This window comes from Lethenteron reissneri, chromosome 24 (assembly GCF_015708825.2).
Source record: "Lethenteron reissneri isolate LAM-NWPU_2019-01 chromosome 24, ASM1570882v1, whole genome shotgun sequence".
Classification (NCBI taxonomy): domain Eukaryota; kingdom Metazoa; phylum Chordata; class Hyperoartia; order Petromyzontiformes; family Petromyzontidae; genus Lethenteron; species Lethenteron reissneri.
Window position 1 is genome coordinate 2632741 of NC_083802.1, and position 19411 is coordinate 2652151.

The 19411-nt window shown below is 40.3% G+C and overlaps 1 protein-coding gene across 8 annotated transcripts in view; it reads right to left on the reverse strand.

The window, feature by feature from the left end:
* The window catches only part of LOC133346416 (uncharacterized), a 187844-nt gene that overhangs the window by 31253 nt on the left and 137180 nt on the right, over nucleotides 1-19411 (reverse strand). For 7 of the 8 annotated variants that reach the window (XM_061557959.1, XM_061557956.1, XM_061557957.1 and 4 more), the window contains 5 exons: nucleotides 16632-16842; nucleotides 15540-15657; nucleotides 13172-13214; nucleotides 10766-10849; nucleotides 9664-9778 (listed from right to left, as the gene is read on the reverse strand). In XM_061557959.1, coding sequence (XP_061413943.1) covers nucleotides 9664-9778; nucleotides 10766-10849; nucleotides 13172-13214; nucleotides 15540-15657; nucleotides 16632-16842 — 571 coding nt within the window. The remainder of the gene's footprint in view (nucleotides 1-9663; nucleotides 9779-10765; nucleotides 10850-13171; nucleotides 13215-15539; nucleotides 15658-16631; nucleotides 16843-19411) is intronic. The other variant, XM_061557958.1, reaches the window with a different exon arrangement.

Here is a 19411-nt window from a genome sequence, read left to right on the forward strand (position 1 = left end):
ATGCTTACGTTAAGTTGAAATGAGATTATTATTATCATTGCTTGAAACTATTATTAGACCAGGTTAGTCATGTTAAGTAATCTTTCACCAAAATTATTAATACTCTCTTATTTGTAAGAACTACTCCATTTGGAATTTCAGCCCAAACATCCTGCCACAGTAATTGAGACACACCTATAAGGACCACCCACTGCATGATTGCCGATTTAAATGTATTTTGCCCAGTGTGTAAATATTAACGCTTGCTAAATGCAACACTGTGGACGCAATAACCAACAATGAAGCAATGCAAGACCACACAGCACTTGGGAGTTAGTAGTTTGAATGACGCTGCTTAACAATGCAGCTGCGTCTGGTACACGGATTTGCCAAGGGAGTGGTTCCAAACATGTTGCGTATCCTATACTTCCACCAGATGTATAAATGGTACACATAGCGCTGCCATAATATGGGTTTTATATTTTAAAAAGCCAGATTTCCCCCTAAATGTATTTATCTGCATACTGCACATTAACTCGATATTTACAATGTTATAAATACACTTAAAATACCTTTAAGCAAAATGAATCACTTGCCATCACCACGAATCAGAGGGGGAAAGGATGAAAATATTTTATAATGGACCTGATTTGGTGTTTTTGTAAAATAAAACTGACAAACAGATGAAAGAGGGCACAAGCAGAGTAAGTGGTTGACCGTGGCATCCAAGCTCACGGGATCACTAAATTCAATACTACAGATAAGAATGTAGCTTTGGAATGTTTAGTGTACAAATGCATCGTGAATTCAACACAACAGATACATATACCTATGGACTTGTTAGCACACACAAGCCAAGCTGCACTACGAAGTAACCCTGTACAAGCATTCCCCACACTGTTACGTTAAATATCTGACATATCCCAAGAGGTTTCACACTGGTACCTTGTACCAAAGGTTGTGCAAACGACGGCATTAAGGTATGGTTAGTTTTTACTTCTCTCTTACTCTCGTACACCATGCACTCAGAACATTACAAGATATCTTCCTGGCTACTATTGCTCAGACATCATAAGAGACAGTTTAACACGTCGTACTCAAATTTTAAATGACGGTGATTCACTCTTCAACACACCGGTGGGCTAAAGTAGTGAACTATTTGTCCTTTGTAAACGTGACATTTTTTTTACTGTTTGGCCGTGTCGGATGGTGGAGGGTTACGACACATTTATACTGGTAGGAACCTCCTGGTTACACCAGCCCACAGGGGATTATTGTGTCCGTCCGTCGTGCAGGGAGGGGCTGGGTGAGGAGGGTGGGGCTGGGTGGGGAGGGTGGGGAGGGGCTGGGTGGGGAGGGTGGGAAGGGGCTGGGTGGGGAGGGGCTGGGTGGGGCTGGGTGGGGGGTGAGAGGGGTGGGGCTGGGTGGGGAGGGGCTGGTCACCCCGTGGTGCCCTTATAAAACTCAACGTTTAACCTACTCACGCCGGCTTGTGCCCGCCCTCAGTCGGGCATATTTGCGGAATACACCACGCCGTCGTTGACCCTGGCCATTGACCGAGCAACCCAACGTTCCTACCAGCTCCCTCCGCAGGAATGTGTTAAATAACGCGATCTAACCCAAAAACCTTTATTGTGAATCATAAGAGACGTTGAACAAAAGAATCCAACAAGATTTGCCTTGAGCGAGTTGAGCTATACCACACTGTCAGTGTGTCCTTCTGAATCAACTTGTTCGTCAAACATAAACTGCAAGAGTTGACAGGAAGGAAGGAAATCTGCAAAGGGAAATGTAAGTTATGTAATAGTATATATATTTCCATGAACGACAGCATGGAGAAAAAATGTTTCACATCATACAACAAAAAGTTGTACATAGAAAATAGAACATGCCCTGGTAATGCAAAAATTTCAAGATGCTATCTTATAATTTTGTCATTTTACATTACAATGGTAAACTATAGAAATATCACTCCTAGAACATGTTAACAGACTTAAACTAAAACCTGCCTTAAGTAAAAATGAAGAAATTGTTTATAATACTTTAAAACAGGAATTGTTATTGTTTTTTTAGATGTGACCGTATGTTTCATGTAATGGGATTCATCAGAGGAGATGTGAGCAAGCAGGACATTTTGCCCAACGTAGTTGTAGAAACACTGGGAAATTGAAATTTGGCGACCATTGAAATAAAAGTTTGTATTAACAAATATTGGATGGCAAAATACCATTCTATAGTGAAAATATATTTGTAGAAATATTTAAGAAAGATATTTACAATTTAGAAAAAGCTCAATTAGAGCAAGAGATGTTTGCCGAGTGGTTTGAACATTTTTAGAATGACCAATTGTAAGTGAATTTCTAGGGATTTAAATAAAATATGCACAATTTCTACCAAGAGGAGACGTTTGTTCAACTGTGCCGAGTGATTTGATACAAAATGAGTCTCAAAAGAGAGCAGGTCTCTATTTTCAAGCTGAGCAATGTTCACTCAACAGGGGTGACGAAGACATGGACTGCTAAATCACAACATTCTCTTCACAAGGGTACGAATCTTTATTATCTACACAGGCTAGCTTAAATAAATCAATACACATACAGTACATACCGCCATATACTATTAGCTATGTAAAAAATAAAGTGTCCATTGTTTCCTTGTGTCTACCAAAACATTCACATATAAAGAAATAAAATGTACTGGTTTCCCTGGTGAAAGAGTTTTGTTGAAAAAACAAACACTATGTTTGATGCTACAAGGCTGAAATCACATTTATTTTGCTTTCCGATTGCTTCATATTCTCACTAAACTTAAGCATTAATTCATCAACTTCCCATGGGATACATAGATTCAAATTCCTCAAGAAGCCCCCATTAATTTACGTGAATGTAGGAATGATACTGTGTTTTTTAAACGTGCAACTTGGAATTTTACCAAGAACACTCTGTCAACATGTATGGTTAAGCTTTAAACAGTCTGTTACAATAATCTTGTTCTCTCAGATGGTATTTAGTTACACCAACACAATAAACCTGAATGTCTTTATAATCACATGATCACACGCTTTTATTTAAAAAAAAATCTCAATGCGAGAATCATATCCTACACACATTTGCATGATTACAGCAAAACAATGGCTAGTTGTATTTATAGGGGGATCACTGGTCCAGCTAGCTGAAAAGTCTGGCTAGTTGCAAATATAACGAAAATAAATCGTATAATGTAAACAACCCTGTAAACTCTAGTTAGTAAATTGCATTAATATGAATGCTTAAGAAAATAAAATGTTCCGAGACTCTTCTATATTTGAGCATGGCAATATGTGCAGGTGCTGAATGCCAATGTCAAGGTCTTGAGCGAGGCCATTATTCATAATTCTATTGTGGCTGTGTTACCAGCGACGTGTGCCCTAAAGTACGGTTGCTGAGCATCGCTTCCATAAGCTGTACAGTCGAACGGCATCGGATGATTTTGGCCAACATCAGCAGCAGGCCATGGATGTATGTTGATCCTCTCTCGACACCGTAAGTAGCCAACCATGCTAATCAGAGGCGATGATGCCAAACAATGTCATAAGCGACAGAGGGGTCAATCATTGCTGTGCCAATTTTCAGAAGATGCTGGAAACCAGTTTCAATGAGGGTGGTGAAGCCAATGGTCTGTTTCGCAGCAGCTACGACCAGTTTTGAATCTGACGTGTTGGCAAGGCAGGTGGTCGATAATGGGGGAAAGTCTGGCAAGCATGGCACGTTCCATCAGCTTGGAGGTCGAGGACAAGAGGGATATTGGCCTGTAGCTGGAGGGCGAGTCATATGGCTTTCCGGGTTTCCGAATAGCGATGACTCTGGCTGGCTTCCATTATATAGGAATTTTGCCTGTCCTATTTACGACGGCGAAGAGGTTCTGCAAGCCATTGTTGTCCATTGAGTGCCGAAAGGCTATGGCTATGAAAGACGATGAAATATGCATACAATAAAAAAAAATACTGTGCTGTACTGTATTTACGGTGCGTTCTGCACTTTATTCACCAATGACGTTATTCAAGGCCCTCCGAGAAGTAAAAAAAAAACATGCGAACATAATAACAGATGAAAATAAAACAGGGATTGAGTACCCACATTACTCCCAATTTGAATAGGTGGCCGCCGTCACACACCAAACGAGAATGTATGAACACCACGCTATGCTGAGGCCACCATCCCCTCCCCCACTCAATTACCAATGTGAGCCTGTCTCTGGTTAGCCAGTCAAATTTATGTCGAAGCTTTATACGGAGGGACAATGACTTCTGCATCTTACAAGCAATCTAAAAGTTGCAATTTTACCAACATTGACAAGACCAGCCGGCAATTAATGTTTTTTTTCTACTTTCATTTTATACACACACCCACAACGATGAAAACACCCCCAACACAAAACCTTTAGCAGGGAAAGGCGGGTGGGAATGGAATGTGTCAGCGATCGCCGATGAAAATCGGGATCAATGTAAGTTACAGCAGTTGCCGACACGCTCTCCACACAAGAACATACCAAGCCTTTGAGAACTCCACTGCTGGTGGCATTTTTTTCTCTTTCATTTTCCATAACGCTTCGACTGAGGCACTGCTATTGAGATGACTGCCCTCCCAGGCCATCGTGTCCAGCCTACAGGGGTGTGTGAACGTTTGGGGCGAGCTCCACAATGCTGGCTTACAAACCTCAGCCAGGGAGACACCAGCCCTACTGGCCCACGGGGTTGCCATGGCCCTAGTTGAATGGTAATTACATCTCCCAGTGGGACCCAGCCCCTTAACTATGTAAGCCACCTGGATGCATTCCCTCACTCAGTAGACCTCCTGTCACAGGTGCTGGCTAAAGTGGCCCTTCAGGATAGAGTCATCTTGTTGGGTGACTTCAATGCCCGAGTTGGTCATGGTCTGGAGTGATTTGAAGACATAGGCCAAATCAGCTCAATAACAACGGTAGGAAGCTGCTAGATTTTTGTGCAGCCCATGGGCTTGTAATTACCACCATGCTGTTCCAGCATCGGCGCATCCACACGTCATGGATGCATGCCGGGTCCAAGCAAGAACATCTGCTGGACTACATAGTGACGTAACAGCGGATGCGGGCCCATGTCCTTGACACCAGGACCTACCGTGGAACTGACCATCGACTTGTCATCTGTAAGATACACTGCCATTCTTCCACTCCGGTGGTGGGTGTACACCCAGGACCCCATTCAAACCCATAGTGGCATGGTCTCAGTTAGCTGATGAAAGTTCCAAGCGAGAATTGAATCATCGCTTGCGGCTGGCATAGTCTGCCACTCCTGATTTCGAAAGGAAATGGCCGAGGTTTAGGACTGTGGCTCATGCAGCTGCAATGGCTGCTTTGGGTACATAGTCCAGACCTCCTCAGAGACCCTGGCTCAGTGGAGGTGTTCAGGCTGGCTGAGAAAAAGCGACAGGCCCACTCTCGTCGTCTACAGCATCCCATTCAGAGAATGAGGTGGCTTACTGCAGCCTTCACTTGGAAGTTCGGAGAGCTGTGAGACGCTGCAAGGATGGTTGGTGGTCGCGGGTTGCTGAGGAGATGGAGTCTGTCTCAATGGCCCGTGGTCACAAATCACTCTTTAACTCCATCAAGAAAGTAACCTGCGGTGCCACACCTATGACCATCATTAGGGGAAAGAATGGTGATCCAATCTCCAACCCCCAGGAACAAGTTTGCAGATTTTCTGAGCATTTCTGTGAAGTCCTGGGGGAGGGGAAATCCCTCAGCATGGAAAACAACGTGGGACAAAGTGGGGATGACCCTGCTGAGGCTGCAGTGCCTCAAATATTGGAAGAAGTCACCCTCTGTGAGTGGCTGGCTGAGGTGCCATCTGTTGAGGAAGTACTGAAGGCGATCCGGAGCCTGAGACCAGGAAAGGCATCGGGAAGAAATTATCTCCCAAGTGAATGCTGAGGGGGGGGTGGCGTTTGTGCACAGACTGCCCTACATGACATCAAAACAACAGTCTGGACCACTGGACGGGTTCCACAAGATTGGAAGGATGCCCTGGTGGTCTCCCTCGTTAAGAAAGGGGACCACATAGACTGTAATAACTACAAGGGCATCTCTCTCCTCAGTATGCCGGAAAAGGTCCTGGCAAGAATAATTCAACATCGCCTTGCCAGGCACGCTGAGGAGAGGTTAGCGGAGCCCCAATGTGGTTTCAGGAAAGGGCGATCCTCCACAGATGCCATATTTTCTGTCCGTCTGCTACAGCAGAGGTGTAGGGAATTCCAACAAGACCTACATCTCTGCTTTATTGACCTGGTCAAGGCCTATGATACCATCAGTAGGCCTGGGCTCTGGGTTGTTCTTCATGCTTTCGGAGTCCCTGACCTGCTGCTCATGATCATTAAGGACCTTCGTGATGGTGAGCGGGCCCGGGTAAAACTACGTGGCCGGGAGTCGGAGACATTCCCTGTACACCTTGGGGTGCGACAGGGGTGTCTTCTGGCTCCCACATTATTTAACATCTATTTCGACCACGTAGTGGCACAGATACAATGGGAGGCTGATCGATGCCCAGGTGCGGTCAGGGATGGCTCCCTATTGCTCAACCATGTTATGTATGCCGATGATCTGGTAATTGCCACTCACTCAGAGGAGGAGTTGGAGCGTGCAACTAAGAGGTGGGGCCTTACCATCAGCCCCACCAAAACTAAGCACCTGCCTGGGCATTTTGTACCATCAGACACTCCACCTCCACAGCTCCCAATTGGAGATGGGGCAGTTGTGGAGAGACCCATACCTGGGCAGTGTGCTCATGACCGGCTTCGGTTTGACAGCAGAGGTCTCACTCCGAATCAGTCGAGCGGCATTATCTATTCATCGGTTGTGTAACGCTGTGTGGAATCTACCTGGTCTATTGCTCCACATGAAGCTTCAGGTCTTCTCGGCCACGGTCATTCCCTCCCTTCTCTACGCTTGCGAAACGTGGACCCCCCCCTAATGGAACATCTTGGCTGGTTAGAAACATTTAGGCTGGCCTGCCTACGATCCATCCTGAGTTTAACCAGGCTGGATTGTGCGAGCTCACAAATCCTGGAAAAATCTGGTACATTTCATTCAAGCGTGTTTAAAAAAAAGTATTTTTAACTATTACTTATTAATACTAAAAGTTGAGTAGTTAAAATAGATTTAAAGGCACTGTCCGTGAAAATATTAATTTCCTTACAAAAATGTCTCATGCTGATATAGAAGTTCCATACACTGTCATTCTTTTCCACGCATGGTTGGGTAAAATTTTACGTGTGTTTATTGAAGGAACTGGTCGTCCTTTTGACAGACCACTGCTGAATGAGGGCCCTCCACACGCTCTGCAGGTTTGTGGGTGTAATTTGACCGGTACTTTACGGTGTTGGTCAGTGTGGGGTGGTGAAGGTTGAAAGCCACAGACATGCAAGTACCGTCTAGAAACACAGAACCGCAATACATTTTACTGCACTGCCCCCTGCTGCCCATAACGTAGCCCCACAGGCCCTGTGACAACCTACAATATTTATGTAAGGTGGTCACCTATCGGGAGGCACTATCCAGGTTAATCTATGCTTAGTTTATAAGATCTGAAGAGATCGAACACATTCCGGGTGATTTAGTCATAGGTGCTCACTGGAGTGTATCTGTCCATATTCAGACACAATGTTTAGCACGTAGGCTCTCGCCACCAGTATTATTCCTAATAAAGGCTTTTGGGTTAGATCGCGTAAGTATAAATGTGTCGCAACCCTCCACCACCCGACACGGCCAATCAGTAATGTGCGAGCGGGAAAATAATAGCCTCGTGGAATTTACTGGAGTGTATTGTTTAAATATGCTGTCAATAAAATACAACTTGGCTTATGAATGTCAGCAGATAATATATAGGATAAATAGCTGCAAGCAAGAACCCATACATCTTCAACCACAAAAAAAATTAAATTGAACATGTCTCTACTAGCACTATGGATACTTAAATAACAACTGTTAATTTCTTCGTGGAAAATGTGATGACCAGCTTTTATATAAGACTCCAAAAATATTCAAAAGATAATGCATGCATTATATCTGGTGTCCTACAGAATCTTACATAAATGTCAACGAAATATAAATGTCAACGAAATTAATGTCTTGGAACTGGAGAGGACTATACTGAACAGCATGAGCGTGAATCACACTCAGCCACCAGTAACATGATACATTCTGTAACACGAAAGGAATCGATGTAACCTATTCCTTTCAACACTGCAACTAAATTTCCAAGGTTTGAGAATAAATCACAGGATAGTACAATGTAAGCATATCACAATAAACCCTCCGATCTATCCACATGGGTGTTTAAGTTTTTACCTCTAACATATAAAACATTGCAAGAGGTACTGTCATGTATCAGAATGGAGAATTCTTCTGCAAATTGTGAGTCAGTTTGACTTTCTTGGATGAAAAAAATAGAGATATTATCAACAATCTATCTCAGAAAGAAAAAACAGTCGAGGGACTGCTTTGTCAGTGGGAGAACAAATTCAAACTAAAACTTACCATGTACCTCAATATTGCCATCTTACAACAGAAAATTGTACACTATAATAGGCTAATGTGACAAGCCATGGTGCTTCACAGCAGACAGAGGTGGCATATCATAAGATAGATGGACCTCCCTTAGGGCCACCTTGTCATGATTTGAATGACTATACTGCAAAACCTCACCTTGGAATAAATTCCAGCTGAACTTTCATTAAAATGTAATGATATAGGCTCCTTAATGTTCAGTCAAACAAATGTATATTGAACCACACACCATCCTCAACTGGGAATGGTAGGCCAGTAAGTACATTAGATATTTTTATTTGAGAGTATGTCCCGACATATTTTAGACAATTTTGGGATAAAAGTAATGGTGTTCAGTTCCACTTTTGAAATAGTATTTATAATTTTTAACGTCTGTTTGAAACTGTGAAGCAAATCCACGAATCAAATAAATCTCATTCTAGATTTGAAGCTTTCGTGACTGCAAGGATTCATACTCTTAGGTTTTTTCGGTAAAGTCATGTAGGTAAAAAAAATGAAAATAACTCAATTAAATCACGACGTTTCGGAGGCAACACAAGTCTCCGACTTCTTGATACAGTAAATTGGGCTGTGACGGTCCCACCTGAAGACGGAGACTTGTATTGCCTCCGAAACGTCGTGATTTAATAGAGTTATTTTCATTTATTATTATTTATTATTACTTTTTACCTACGTGACTTTACCGAAAAAACCTAAGAGTACAAATAAATCTCTTCAAAACTATGAAGCAAATGAAATAGCACCCATGACACCTGGCCTAATAGATAATTTTTGATATTCAGCCATAGCCTACAGAAAATAATTGTGTCCAAGGTAGGCAATTACTTAGGCTTGTTAACAAAATTAAGTGGCAGCATTACAGTACAAGACATGTTGGTATATTTTTATTTCTCATTATTATCAATTGTGTTTCATTTAATGATGCACAACAGTATAACAAAGAGTAAACATTTACATTAGTTATCCTCCCCTTTGCTTCATTTATTTAAATTAAATCGGACTAGAGATGTTAATGGATTTCTAAAACCCGTGCGTTTATACGAGGCCCTGGTCATGTTATTTTGCACTTGGCAAGGAATTACGTTCTGTATTGAGGGAGGTGCTCACCTTATTCTTCTCACGGATGCTGGACATGCGATTCTTCAGAAAACTGAAGGTCCGACCAATTCCCCCCTTCTCTTCAGACTTCTTCGAGCCTTTCCTTCCAGTTTCCGCTTCATCCCTGTTAAGAGGTCTGGTTTGAAGCCGCTATACTCTTCTGTTACATGCGATTACATGAATGGAAGCTATACAATTGTAAAGTAACATTGTGGTTTAAAATCTAAAATTAAACTTAAGTTCAGCCCGAAAATAAAATTTTAAAAATCACGTAAGAGGTAAATTATTAATACGTTTATGCACATTTGTTTAAATTTTACAGAATACTCACATTAAACAATGTATATGCAAATTAATATACTTAATGGGTGAGACGCTCCCATATAACAGTTTTTTTTATATATTGGAGCAATACTGGGTGTTTTAAAGGCGATAACATTTTCTTACTATATTCAAATATATACATTTCTTTAAAAGATGAAGAGCAATGGATAAGATTAGTGCAATGGCAGTCGAAGGAGAATAAAAACACCACAAAGACTGAGTAAAAAGATCAAATCATGTGCAAGACTGAATTTAGTAACACAGAACAGTAAGGAGTGCTAATGGTGTGGGAAGCCTTTCATCTAACAGTGATACGACCATGCCTATTGATAACGTTTAGATCAAATTAACTTGCATTGTTCTACAATAGAGTTTATTCCTTACCAAGAAGAATCTTTTTAAAAATCCAGGTCTATGATCATAATCATGGTTTGTAAAAGGTCTTAAAACTATTTCAGCCATCACGGAAATTTTAATGTGTGACCACAATCAATGTTCATGTGCAGGCTATGCTGTATAAAATTAGACCAAGTAGTTATTTTCATATGTATTTCTTTAACAATTTGATGGTCAGCGATACTGCAGCAGGATTAGTCACTCTGCGCTTGCTACCTCACACGGTTCAAAACACACAACAGACATCTTAGCGAGACTCCATCCCAATATCCTGTGCTTAAAGCTGGGACACTGTTAAAAAACGGACTCTAAAACATATACAACAGGGCTTCTCTATATTCAATAAACGGTGCATGTAGAATATTGCAGGATCAGTAAATAACCCATTTACCTGTCCTCGGAGAGTGAGATATTGGAACCGTACACGGCTTGCATTCCGTCTTCCTTGGAACCAAGCCAGCCAGTGGCATGAGCACTATACAAAATGCCACACACTGATCAGTTAAATTACAGTTCTACCTTTTGGTGGAGTAGCAGACTACAACTAAAGCCTTGCATGAATACAACGACCATAATTAGAACTTATATAAAATAATAATCTGTCAATGTCATCAAATGATGGTAAACTACAACAATCAATTTGCCATCAATAATTTGAGTGCTCTGGGCTGCAGTGATGCTGGAGAAAGTTATCAAAAGTACGTCTCTAAATAAGCCACAAATGTATTCTCCAGAGACAGGATGAGCCGGGGTTAAGAGGGAAATCCCTGCAGGAGGTCCCCCACTTCGCTGCTTCTAACCGCACCCTTCCTACTTAGAGCACAAGGGCAGTACTACTCTCAATACTGCTGAATGCACTAATTACTTTAAATTCAATATTTAGGTGAAAATATACTTTTTACATGTGTGTAGGCGAAAGTTTGGTTGTTAGTGAGAAATGTTTTAGAAATATGAAATGAATGTCAAAGTTTGTGTTAGTATCATTACTACTGGTAATAGAGTAAGTGCATGTCACAGTAAAGGGATTACTATTAAAGTGTGTTAGAAAAAACAGCGATACTATTATAGAATAGTGAACAAGAGCTCCAATATTCAAGCGCGACTCTCCTGCACTCGTGTGGAGCACTTGGAAGCCCATTTATATTCCACGTGATTTAACAACGCAACAAAATGCCTGTTATCCACACTGAAGTGTGCATTATGGTCACAAATAATAATACAAATATCCTGTAATTCACAAAAAAACACTTAATCTGCAATTGCAGATACATAACATGATTAACAGGATAAATGTATTCTGTATTTCCTTCTACTCATTAAAACAGCAGGAAGATAATAGTTTGCTTTAGCCATTGCTGATTAAATTGTCGATTGTAATTGAGTTCCCACAGCGCATTTCCAAAGCATTTATAAGCAATGCAAGACATTGAGTTTTGCAATGCTTACAATAAAATTCAGTGTATCATTAGCTCCGACCCAGACTTGACAGAAATATAATTGCAGCTGTGATAATCCACAAATTACACACATTTCCCTATGTATGCATACTCTTGGGGGGGGATTCCTTCACATATAAACACCCAAAACGCTTTGAAAATTAAGCTTTATTCTGAGCTCTCGCCAAGCTATAAATTGTAAAAACAGTTAACTCATCTTATCTGTGGAAAGAATTCCATTAACAGGACTTGGCACATCCAGGGCGATTTGCATTAAACAGTGCATATAACCACAATGGGTGTGCACACAAGGAAATGGATCTTTCAGCTAAGAAAAACATAATTCGCATCGTTTATTTATGGATGACAAGTTAAATTTATTAACCAGATCTTTAAATGCATTTAAGTCTTCCTGTTATCCACAAATTTACAGATGAGTGAACATCTGTGAATGTGTTAATCTTCGGAAGAGATGACCTGTGGATAACAGGAGTCATGGATAAGGTTAACTGGAATGGCTTTAATTTCCTCCCATTTAACATTCAATGAGGGGCGTGTACTTTATCAACAAAGACAGACTTCCTTGTACAGGAAGCTAAGCAAGCTTTTGGCCTGGATATTGCTTGAACGAGTGACCACTGTGCATACAGCAGGTGTAGCAGAGGAAAGCACACAATGCCCGTTCCACGTCTTCACTAACCTGCAATAACCAGCATGGTACGGTATATGGTCAAGTTACACCCATGATCTGCATGACATGTGGAGGCCCTCATCCAACAGCAGATTGATACATGGGGTGTACATTTAAAGGAATTAAGTTGGGCTCATGATTGTCCTCTTCAAATGAAAGTGTTTGTGTGCACGGCTTATAATTTCAAATCCATTTTATGATTTATTTTCATTTCATAATGGCAAGGTGGTATTTAATTACCCTGTCACGATACACCTGCATTAACTAATGTGAATACATACAATTCAATACATAATTGTAAAGCAGTAAGACTAGAATCAGCATTTATAAGCACAGATGTTACAGGACTAATACATCCTTTACCGCCATGTCCTGGAGTTATTAATGCCAGTTCAGCAACATACGTGGTGCATATACCAAGTCCTTGCCGTTCGCCTCATTCACTGCCTGCTGAACCAACTGTGCCGGGACAGACAATGCTACAATTCCCAATTGTAAATCATGTTTACGATGATGACACCTGCACTGTCCACAACCACTAACAACTACATCAGCATTGATACTAACATTAACATATGTTAACTGGCACCAGTAAACGCCCATGAGGCCCCATTTTCAGGTGGGATGTACGGTTTTGTAAGCAAGCGTGCCCAGCTGTGGCTCGGTTTACCTGTTCTCCGTGACACCATTTGGCTGCAGTGATATCCGCATCCCTGAACAAACACAAAATGCAAAAGAAAAGCAGCATGAGTGACAGCCGGAGATCTCCCTGGCAGTTGCAGGGAACGCCTGCTTTGTGTTGGCCCCAGAACCATGGAAACGGTCAGGAATAAAATAAAATGGAAACAATGGGTTTATTTTTAAAACGTGTTTTCCACAGATAGGTGACGCTATGTACTGTATACTCTTTGGAGGATTTAGAACAGTATGCTATTTGTGTAAATTGTACTGAGTGTCCCTTGAAAATAAATATACAATTCAGATGTATTTTTGGCGTATAATAATAAACGACAATTACCGTATTTATTCAGGATTATTTTTTAAGGAAGGCCTTCATTGGATTGTTTGCCCAATTCCATTAATGAGTGTTTGGCATGTGGGAGGAAACCACAGTAGCTAGAGGAAGCCCACTCATAGAGGGAGTAACAATCAGAACGATCTGTGAGCTAATTTCACAGCTCAATATCTACAACACCTGGCAAGCCCTGGCAGTCACCGATTCAAGTCCTAACCCAGCTCATTCCTGCTTAGCCTCCAAGATGGAAAGTACATTTGGGGTAATACGCTCGCAAGTCACATACGCAAGCTGGAAAAGGTGCAGCCCGAAAATTGTTTACCTACGGTACTGGTGGTGGACACTCCCTTCCAATGGGTGTTGCTGTTCTGCTTTCTTACCAATAGAGGGCAGTACCAGCAAGTGGACTAATCACAATCTGTTTCCATCTGTATGCGGAAAGAGTGTTGCCTCCTAGCGCGCAAATGTTTTCTCGAGATGCTTTGGTTTCCTCCCACTTGTATGAACACTCATTAATTTGCTGAAAACATCTCAATTAAAAAAACAACTGTAGGACACTTAAAAAAAAGAGTACGTCGCAGTGGCTTTCCTGGATAAGTAAAACAAGTAAATTATCTGCCGTGCCGGGAGATTGAACCGGTGACATCTGGTTTGCAAGTCCAGTATGCAAGCCACTACACCACGACAGCATAGGTCACATTATACTTGTCATGTATTCACTTATAGCACTATATAAAATAGATGAGAGTATTTTTACATTTGAATATTTTATTTTAGCTTTAATTAAATGGTCATATTACTCAGCAAATATTGTTTAAATTTGGACTAATATCCAATAGTAAGCAATGAAAATTAATTTTGAGGGAAGTTCTCATTTTAGGACACGTCTCCACAACAGCATGCATTAATGTACAGCTTTGGCTTGTGCCATTTCAGATATATACGGCAAACCTATTTCTACCCAAAATTTCCAAAATGCGCTTTGATTTTATTCATATGCGGCTAGGCAACATTGTATGTGTACTGTATGCACTACTCGGCCGGCAGCTGCCTCGTGATGTTTCGCTTTGTTTGCCCTTTTTCACGCATAAAGTGACAAAAACATCTAGCTAGTCTGTTGGCAGACCACAACCGTCTCACTGCACACACACCTGTGTACTTTGATCTCACATGGCAAATACAGTATTTGTTTATTTAACTTTTCATGCTGATGGTCACCTTATATTTGCTCATGCGTAAGTGTTTAGTGTATTTACTCCTAAGAGCACAACTGTTCCATTGAATTAGTGATGGCAAAAACTATCTATTCAAAATTAAATATCTTACATTTTGTGACATGGATGTCGTACCATTTTGGTCACATGCTGATCACAGCTAAATTGTAAGAATGTATAATTTACAATTCATTAAATGAATGCAAATGTAATATTTTGCCTAAGGGAAATAAGATTTCGATTTAAAGCTTTCGTGACTGCAGGGATTCATCTTCTTGGTTCTTTCGGTAAAGTCACGTAAAATGGAAATAATAAAATAATAAAAATAAAACATAATAAAATAATTCTCACGTAATATTTTGCCTAAGGGAAATAATTATTTTATTATGTTTTATATGTATTATTTTATTATTTCCATTCTACGTGACTTTACCGAAATAACCAAGACGAGGAAATAAGATTGTTTATGCGATTGAGACCAAAAATAATCAAATCTTGAATTGGACTGCGACCCTCAATCGTAACAACTCATGGAATCATCGAATGCAAATTAAATACACGTGTATTATGTTTGAATGTGAGAGGTGTTACTTTCAGTGAAAAACAGATTAGTTGATTTACAGACTGCATATCAGGTGTTGGCCATAAAGTTAATAGAATGTTTCTAAAGTTTCCGAAGAGACAATACACCAGTTCCAACATGATTTCAAAAGTGACACTCACACCGATGCCTTATTTTCACAATAAAAAATATTACTTACACTTAACCCATTATTATAGCGGTACATAACACATAAGGAGTTTCTCACTGTCAGCAGCTGGTTTCGTGGAACGGCAGAGGGGGGAGATGGGTGTGGTCTGGTTCAGGTGTCGGAGCGAGGCGTTGGGCATCCACACATTCTTGAGATGTGTGTGAGACTCTTTAGCCTGTGGCAATAATCAAATAGCACATTAGTGACTGCAGACATTGCATCACATGGATCTAGCCACAACTGAGAAATAACTCTAAATCAACTTCATGGGTCTGAATTCATGTGCACTCATGAAAAAATTGACATTATGAAGAAACTATATCCTGAATCAAAGCAACCTGACTATGATCAGAGGAGCGCTAAAGCTGAAACATAGCACAAATACATTCAAGTTCAGGATAAGTAGAACGATCTGAAAACCCAAATATTTGAATATTATGCTCATACGCATGTATTAATTTGCTTTAGTATATGTATATGCACCCCGTATGGCTTGTATAACTTCATTCCATCAGACCACAAACTGTTTGGGCACAATTTTAAACATATCTCCTCCAGCCAGAAAACTACCTTGAGATTAAAACTTATTTCCTTTAGATTATAAACTAATTTCCTTAATCGAGCAGAAGAGAGGTTTTCAATCTTTCATTATTCTTTTACAATAGATTACCTAGACATGGACATCTAAACTCTACAACAGCACCTAAAGACAACGCATGACCATTTGTTAAAATAAAGTCTCATCCATTTAGTATCTAAATAAATGTGAAGTCAAAAGTTAATGACATTTGTACTGATGAAAATATGACCTAACTCAGATATAATCCCCATAAACTAAAAACAATTTATGAATGCCAAAACAAAAAAATCAAGTCACGGACAAAGCAGGAAATGTATGACATTCCTGTAAAAAAATAAAGTGATTTTTGTTGTTGTACCAGTCCTGAAAAGATTAGAAGTGGTAGAACACTCATCCTCAGACAAATACCTTATAACTAAACTGTTACTCGTAAACCAGCCCAGTAGTTGAGACATATGAAAATAAAAAATAAGGTAACCTATGTGTTTGAAGAGTATCTCCGCAATTTATATGTTTAAGTTTTACTCCTTTGACATGCATCAGATATAAGTGTGTGCTTGAGTAATTACCTCTGCAATACAGCTCATGCTGTGCCTGAAGTTCTCCATCTGTCGAGTCTGCATATCTCGCTGGAGTAAACAGTGGTGGGGTCCCTTGCCACGAGTTCCTCCCATCAGGGTCCTCCGTAAGTCGAGAAGAGTTGGGGTGGACCCGTCTGGGACGCACTGTCCTGCCTCCCCTTTGGCCTGGCTCATTGCATCTAGCTGGTCAAGGCTCATACTGATCATTCGGAAGAAAGGAGATTACATTCGATCTGCAGGAACGCAAACACATTGACATCCTACGATGTTGTTCGTGTGTACTACTGCACCTGCTGCAGATAAGGCATATTGTGTTCAAGTAATGTTAATTAAATATCAACGTAAATATAGGCATGTAAAGATAATATCTGAACTCAAACATCATCTCAGACACTATGCAATTCAGATATTATATATCTCTGTGCCTGTAACAATCCATTAATGTAACAATTCTTAAATTCTCGATAGATGACTGTGTGCGTAAGAGCCAAATGTTTGCAATTAATTGTATTTGTTAATGTTTATATGACCCTGTAACCAATAGAGCTGTGAGACAATATTTTTAAATATTTTTATTTAAACAAAGTATAACTGTGAATCGTAATTCATCATATAACTAGGATGGTACATTGTTACATGCCTATATGTTTCCAATTGCACGGTTTGTTTAAACATAGGTAAATATATAATTTTAACTTTAGTATTCATGAGTGTGACTTTGAGAAAAGTACCTTGCTTGAGGTAACTCAATGCACTTAGAATTATACTGAAAGTAATGCAATATGCTGCTACTTAACTGATGTACGAAACAGAGATTAATAATGTATTCTGCTTCTGAGACAGATTAAATATTTGTGCTTAGAAGATATGATACTACTTTTTACCAAAATAAACCTGCTTTATTTTTCAACACAACTATTATATTTCTCTCAGAGCGATTTTGGTTGGAGTCGTAAAGCCACCCCGTCCGGACTATCCCCACCCATCATTACCGACTATCCCTCGTCAAACCTACCTACAGACTCCACAAACCACTACCTACAGACCCCACAAACCACTACCTACAGACCCCACAAACCACTACCAACGACTGCTTCTCACGTTCACTCCCCTAACCACTTTCCCATCCACAACCAACCCCCACCCTTAACCCAAACAAGCCCAACCCTAACTCTTTGGTTCTTTCGGTAAAGTCACGTAGGTATCAAATAAAATAAATCACGACGTTTCGGGCGCAACACAAGTGTCCATCATCAGGTGGGAAAGCATGGTCCTGCTGCTGAGGCAGACTGTTTTCAAAGGTTTGAAATGGGTGTAGCTCAAGGGTTATAAAGAAGTGGCCGGGACTAGTGATGTTAATGTGAGAAATTAGCATGTAACTGTAAGATAGGTGAGCGGCCTCCTCGACAAGGGCACGGAAGTGGCTATGTTAATGTGAGGGATTAGCATGTAACTGTAGAAAAGAAGAAGAGTGGCCTCCTCGACGAGGGAGTGCAACCCAACGGGTGTAATCCAAAGAAGCTGTGAGTATGAGAGTGCAATCCAAAAGACATGTGAGCATGAGAGTGCCCAACTCTATGTCTGAAGGGATGGGACCTAAACAGAAAGAGGCGCGGCGTAAAGAAGAAAGGGAAAGCCCTTAAAGGGAATGGTACCTCAGTGACAGGGCGAATCAGAAAGGGGTGAGGCCTAAGCCATAATAGGGTGGGGCATAAAGGGAAAGGAGGTGGGGCCTAAAGAGGAAGGGCCAGGGCCTAAATAGAAATGGCCAGAGCCTAGAGAGGTTAAATTTGCCTTTTGATTTAAGGTAATAAAAGCATAGACCTAAAATATGTACAGTGAGCAGCAAAGCTTTAGTGCTACATTCCAGTTAGTAGCATTCGATTGGGCCAAATTACTTCATTGGGAAGCAATAATTATCACCCATGACTGCAAAAACTTAGCAGGATCCTCCTGTAACCAAGTATTGAGACTCAGTGAGTCTTTGCTGGATAAATTGGGATTTCATAAATATGATAATTACAAGAAAGTCAGTATTAAAATATGTTTACCCAACAGTTCAGCTGGAGTATACCACGAACCAAATATTTTGAAACATAATTTAAAATGCAGCGCTAATTATGAGAAAGATAAAAACATGTTTAAACTGTGTTAAAGACTGTAATATTCCATCCATTTTAAGTGTTGTGTCTTTATGTAGAAATGCCCTTCTCTAATTGTTAGTTTATAACAATGGAAGGTGCTCATAGCCTTGAGATTGATATGATTCATGTGATATTTTCAAACGCTCCCTATCATCAATGAACAGTTTATCAAGAGTTTCTCAATGTTATTGTCCTTTTAAGTGTCAAAGGACAATGACTGTGAGACATGGGGCATATCAAATGACCTACACAATGGTGTGATCTAAATATGTACTTGAATTGTTATGCACAACTGTAGATTGGTAACCAAATCCTTAAAACATTTTTTTAAAAATCCTACATTGTGTTACAAAAATGTAACACAATGTAGGCACATGTATGGAGTCACAAGAGTCACAGGGATTAAGTAAACTTTAGAGTTCCATTAAAGCCTTAATTCTAGCAAAGGCTTATCGTTAATAATATCCTATATAAAGCATTAATAACATTGCAAGAATCGGTACAGTGTACTCTATATATGTTAAACTTCTTCACACCTTACAAAGCTAACAATGCTAATCGAACAAACTAAACACAATAATCAGTGCAGAACACACTTCGTACTGATAGTTGTAAAACTTCAAA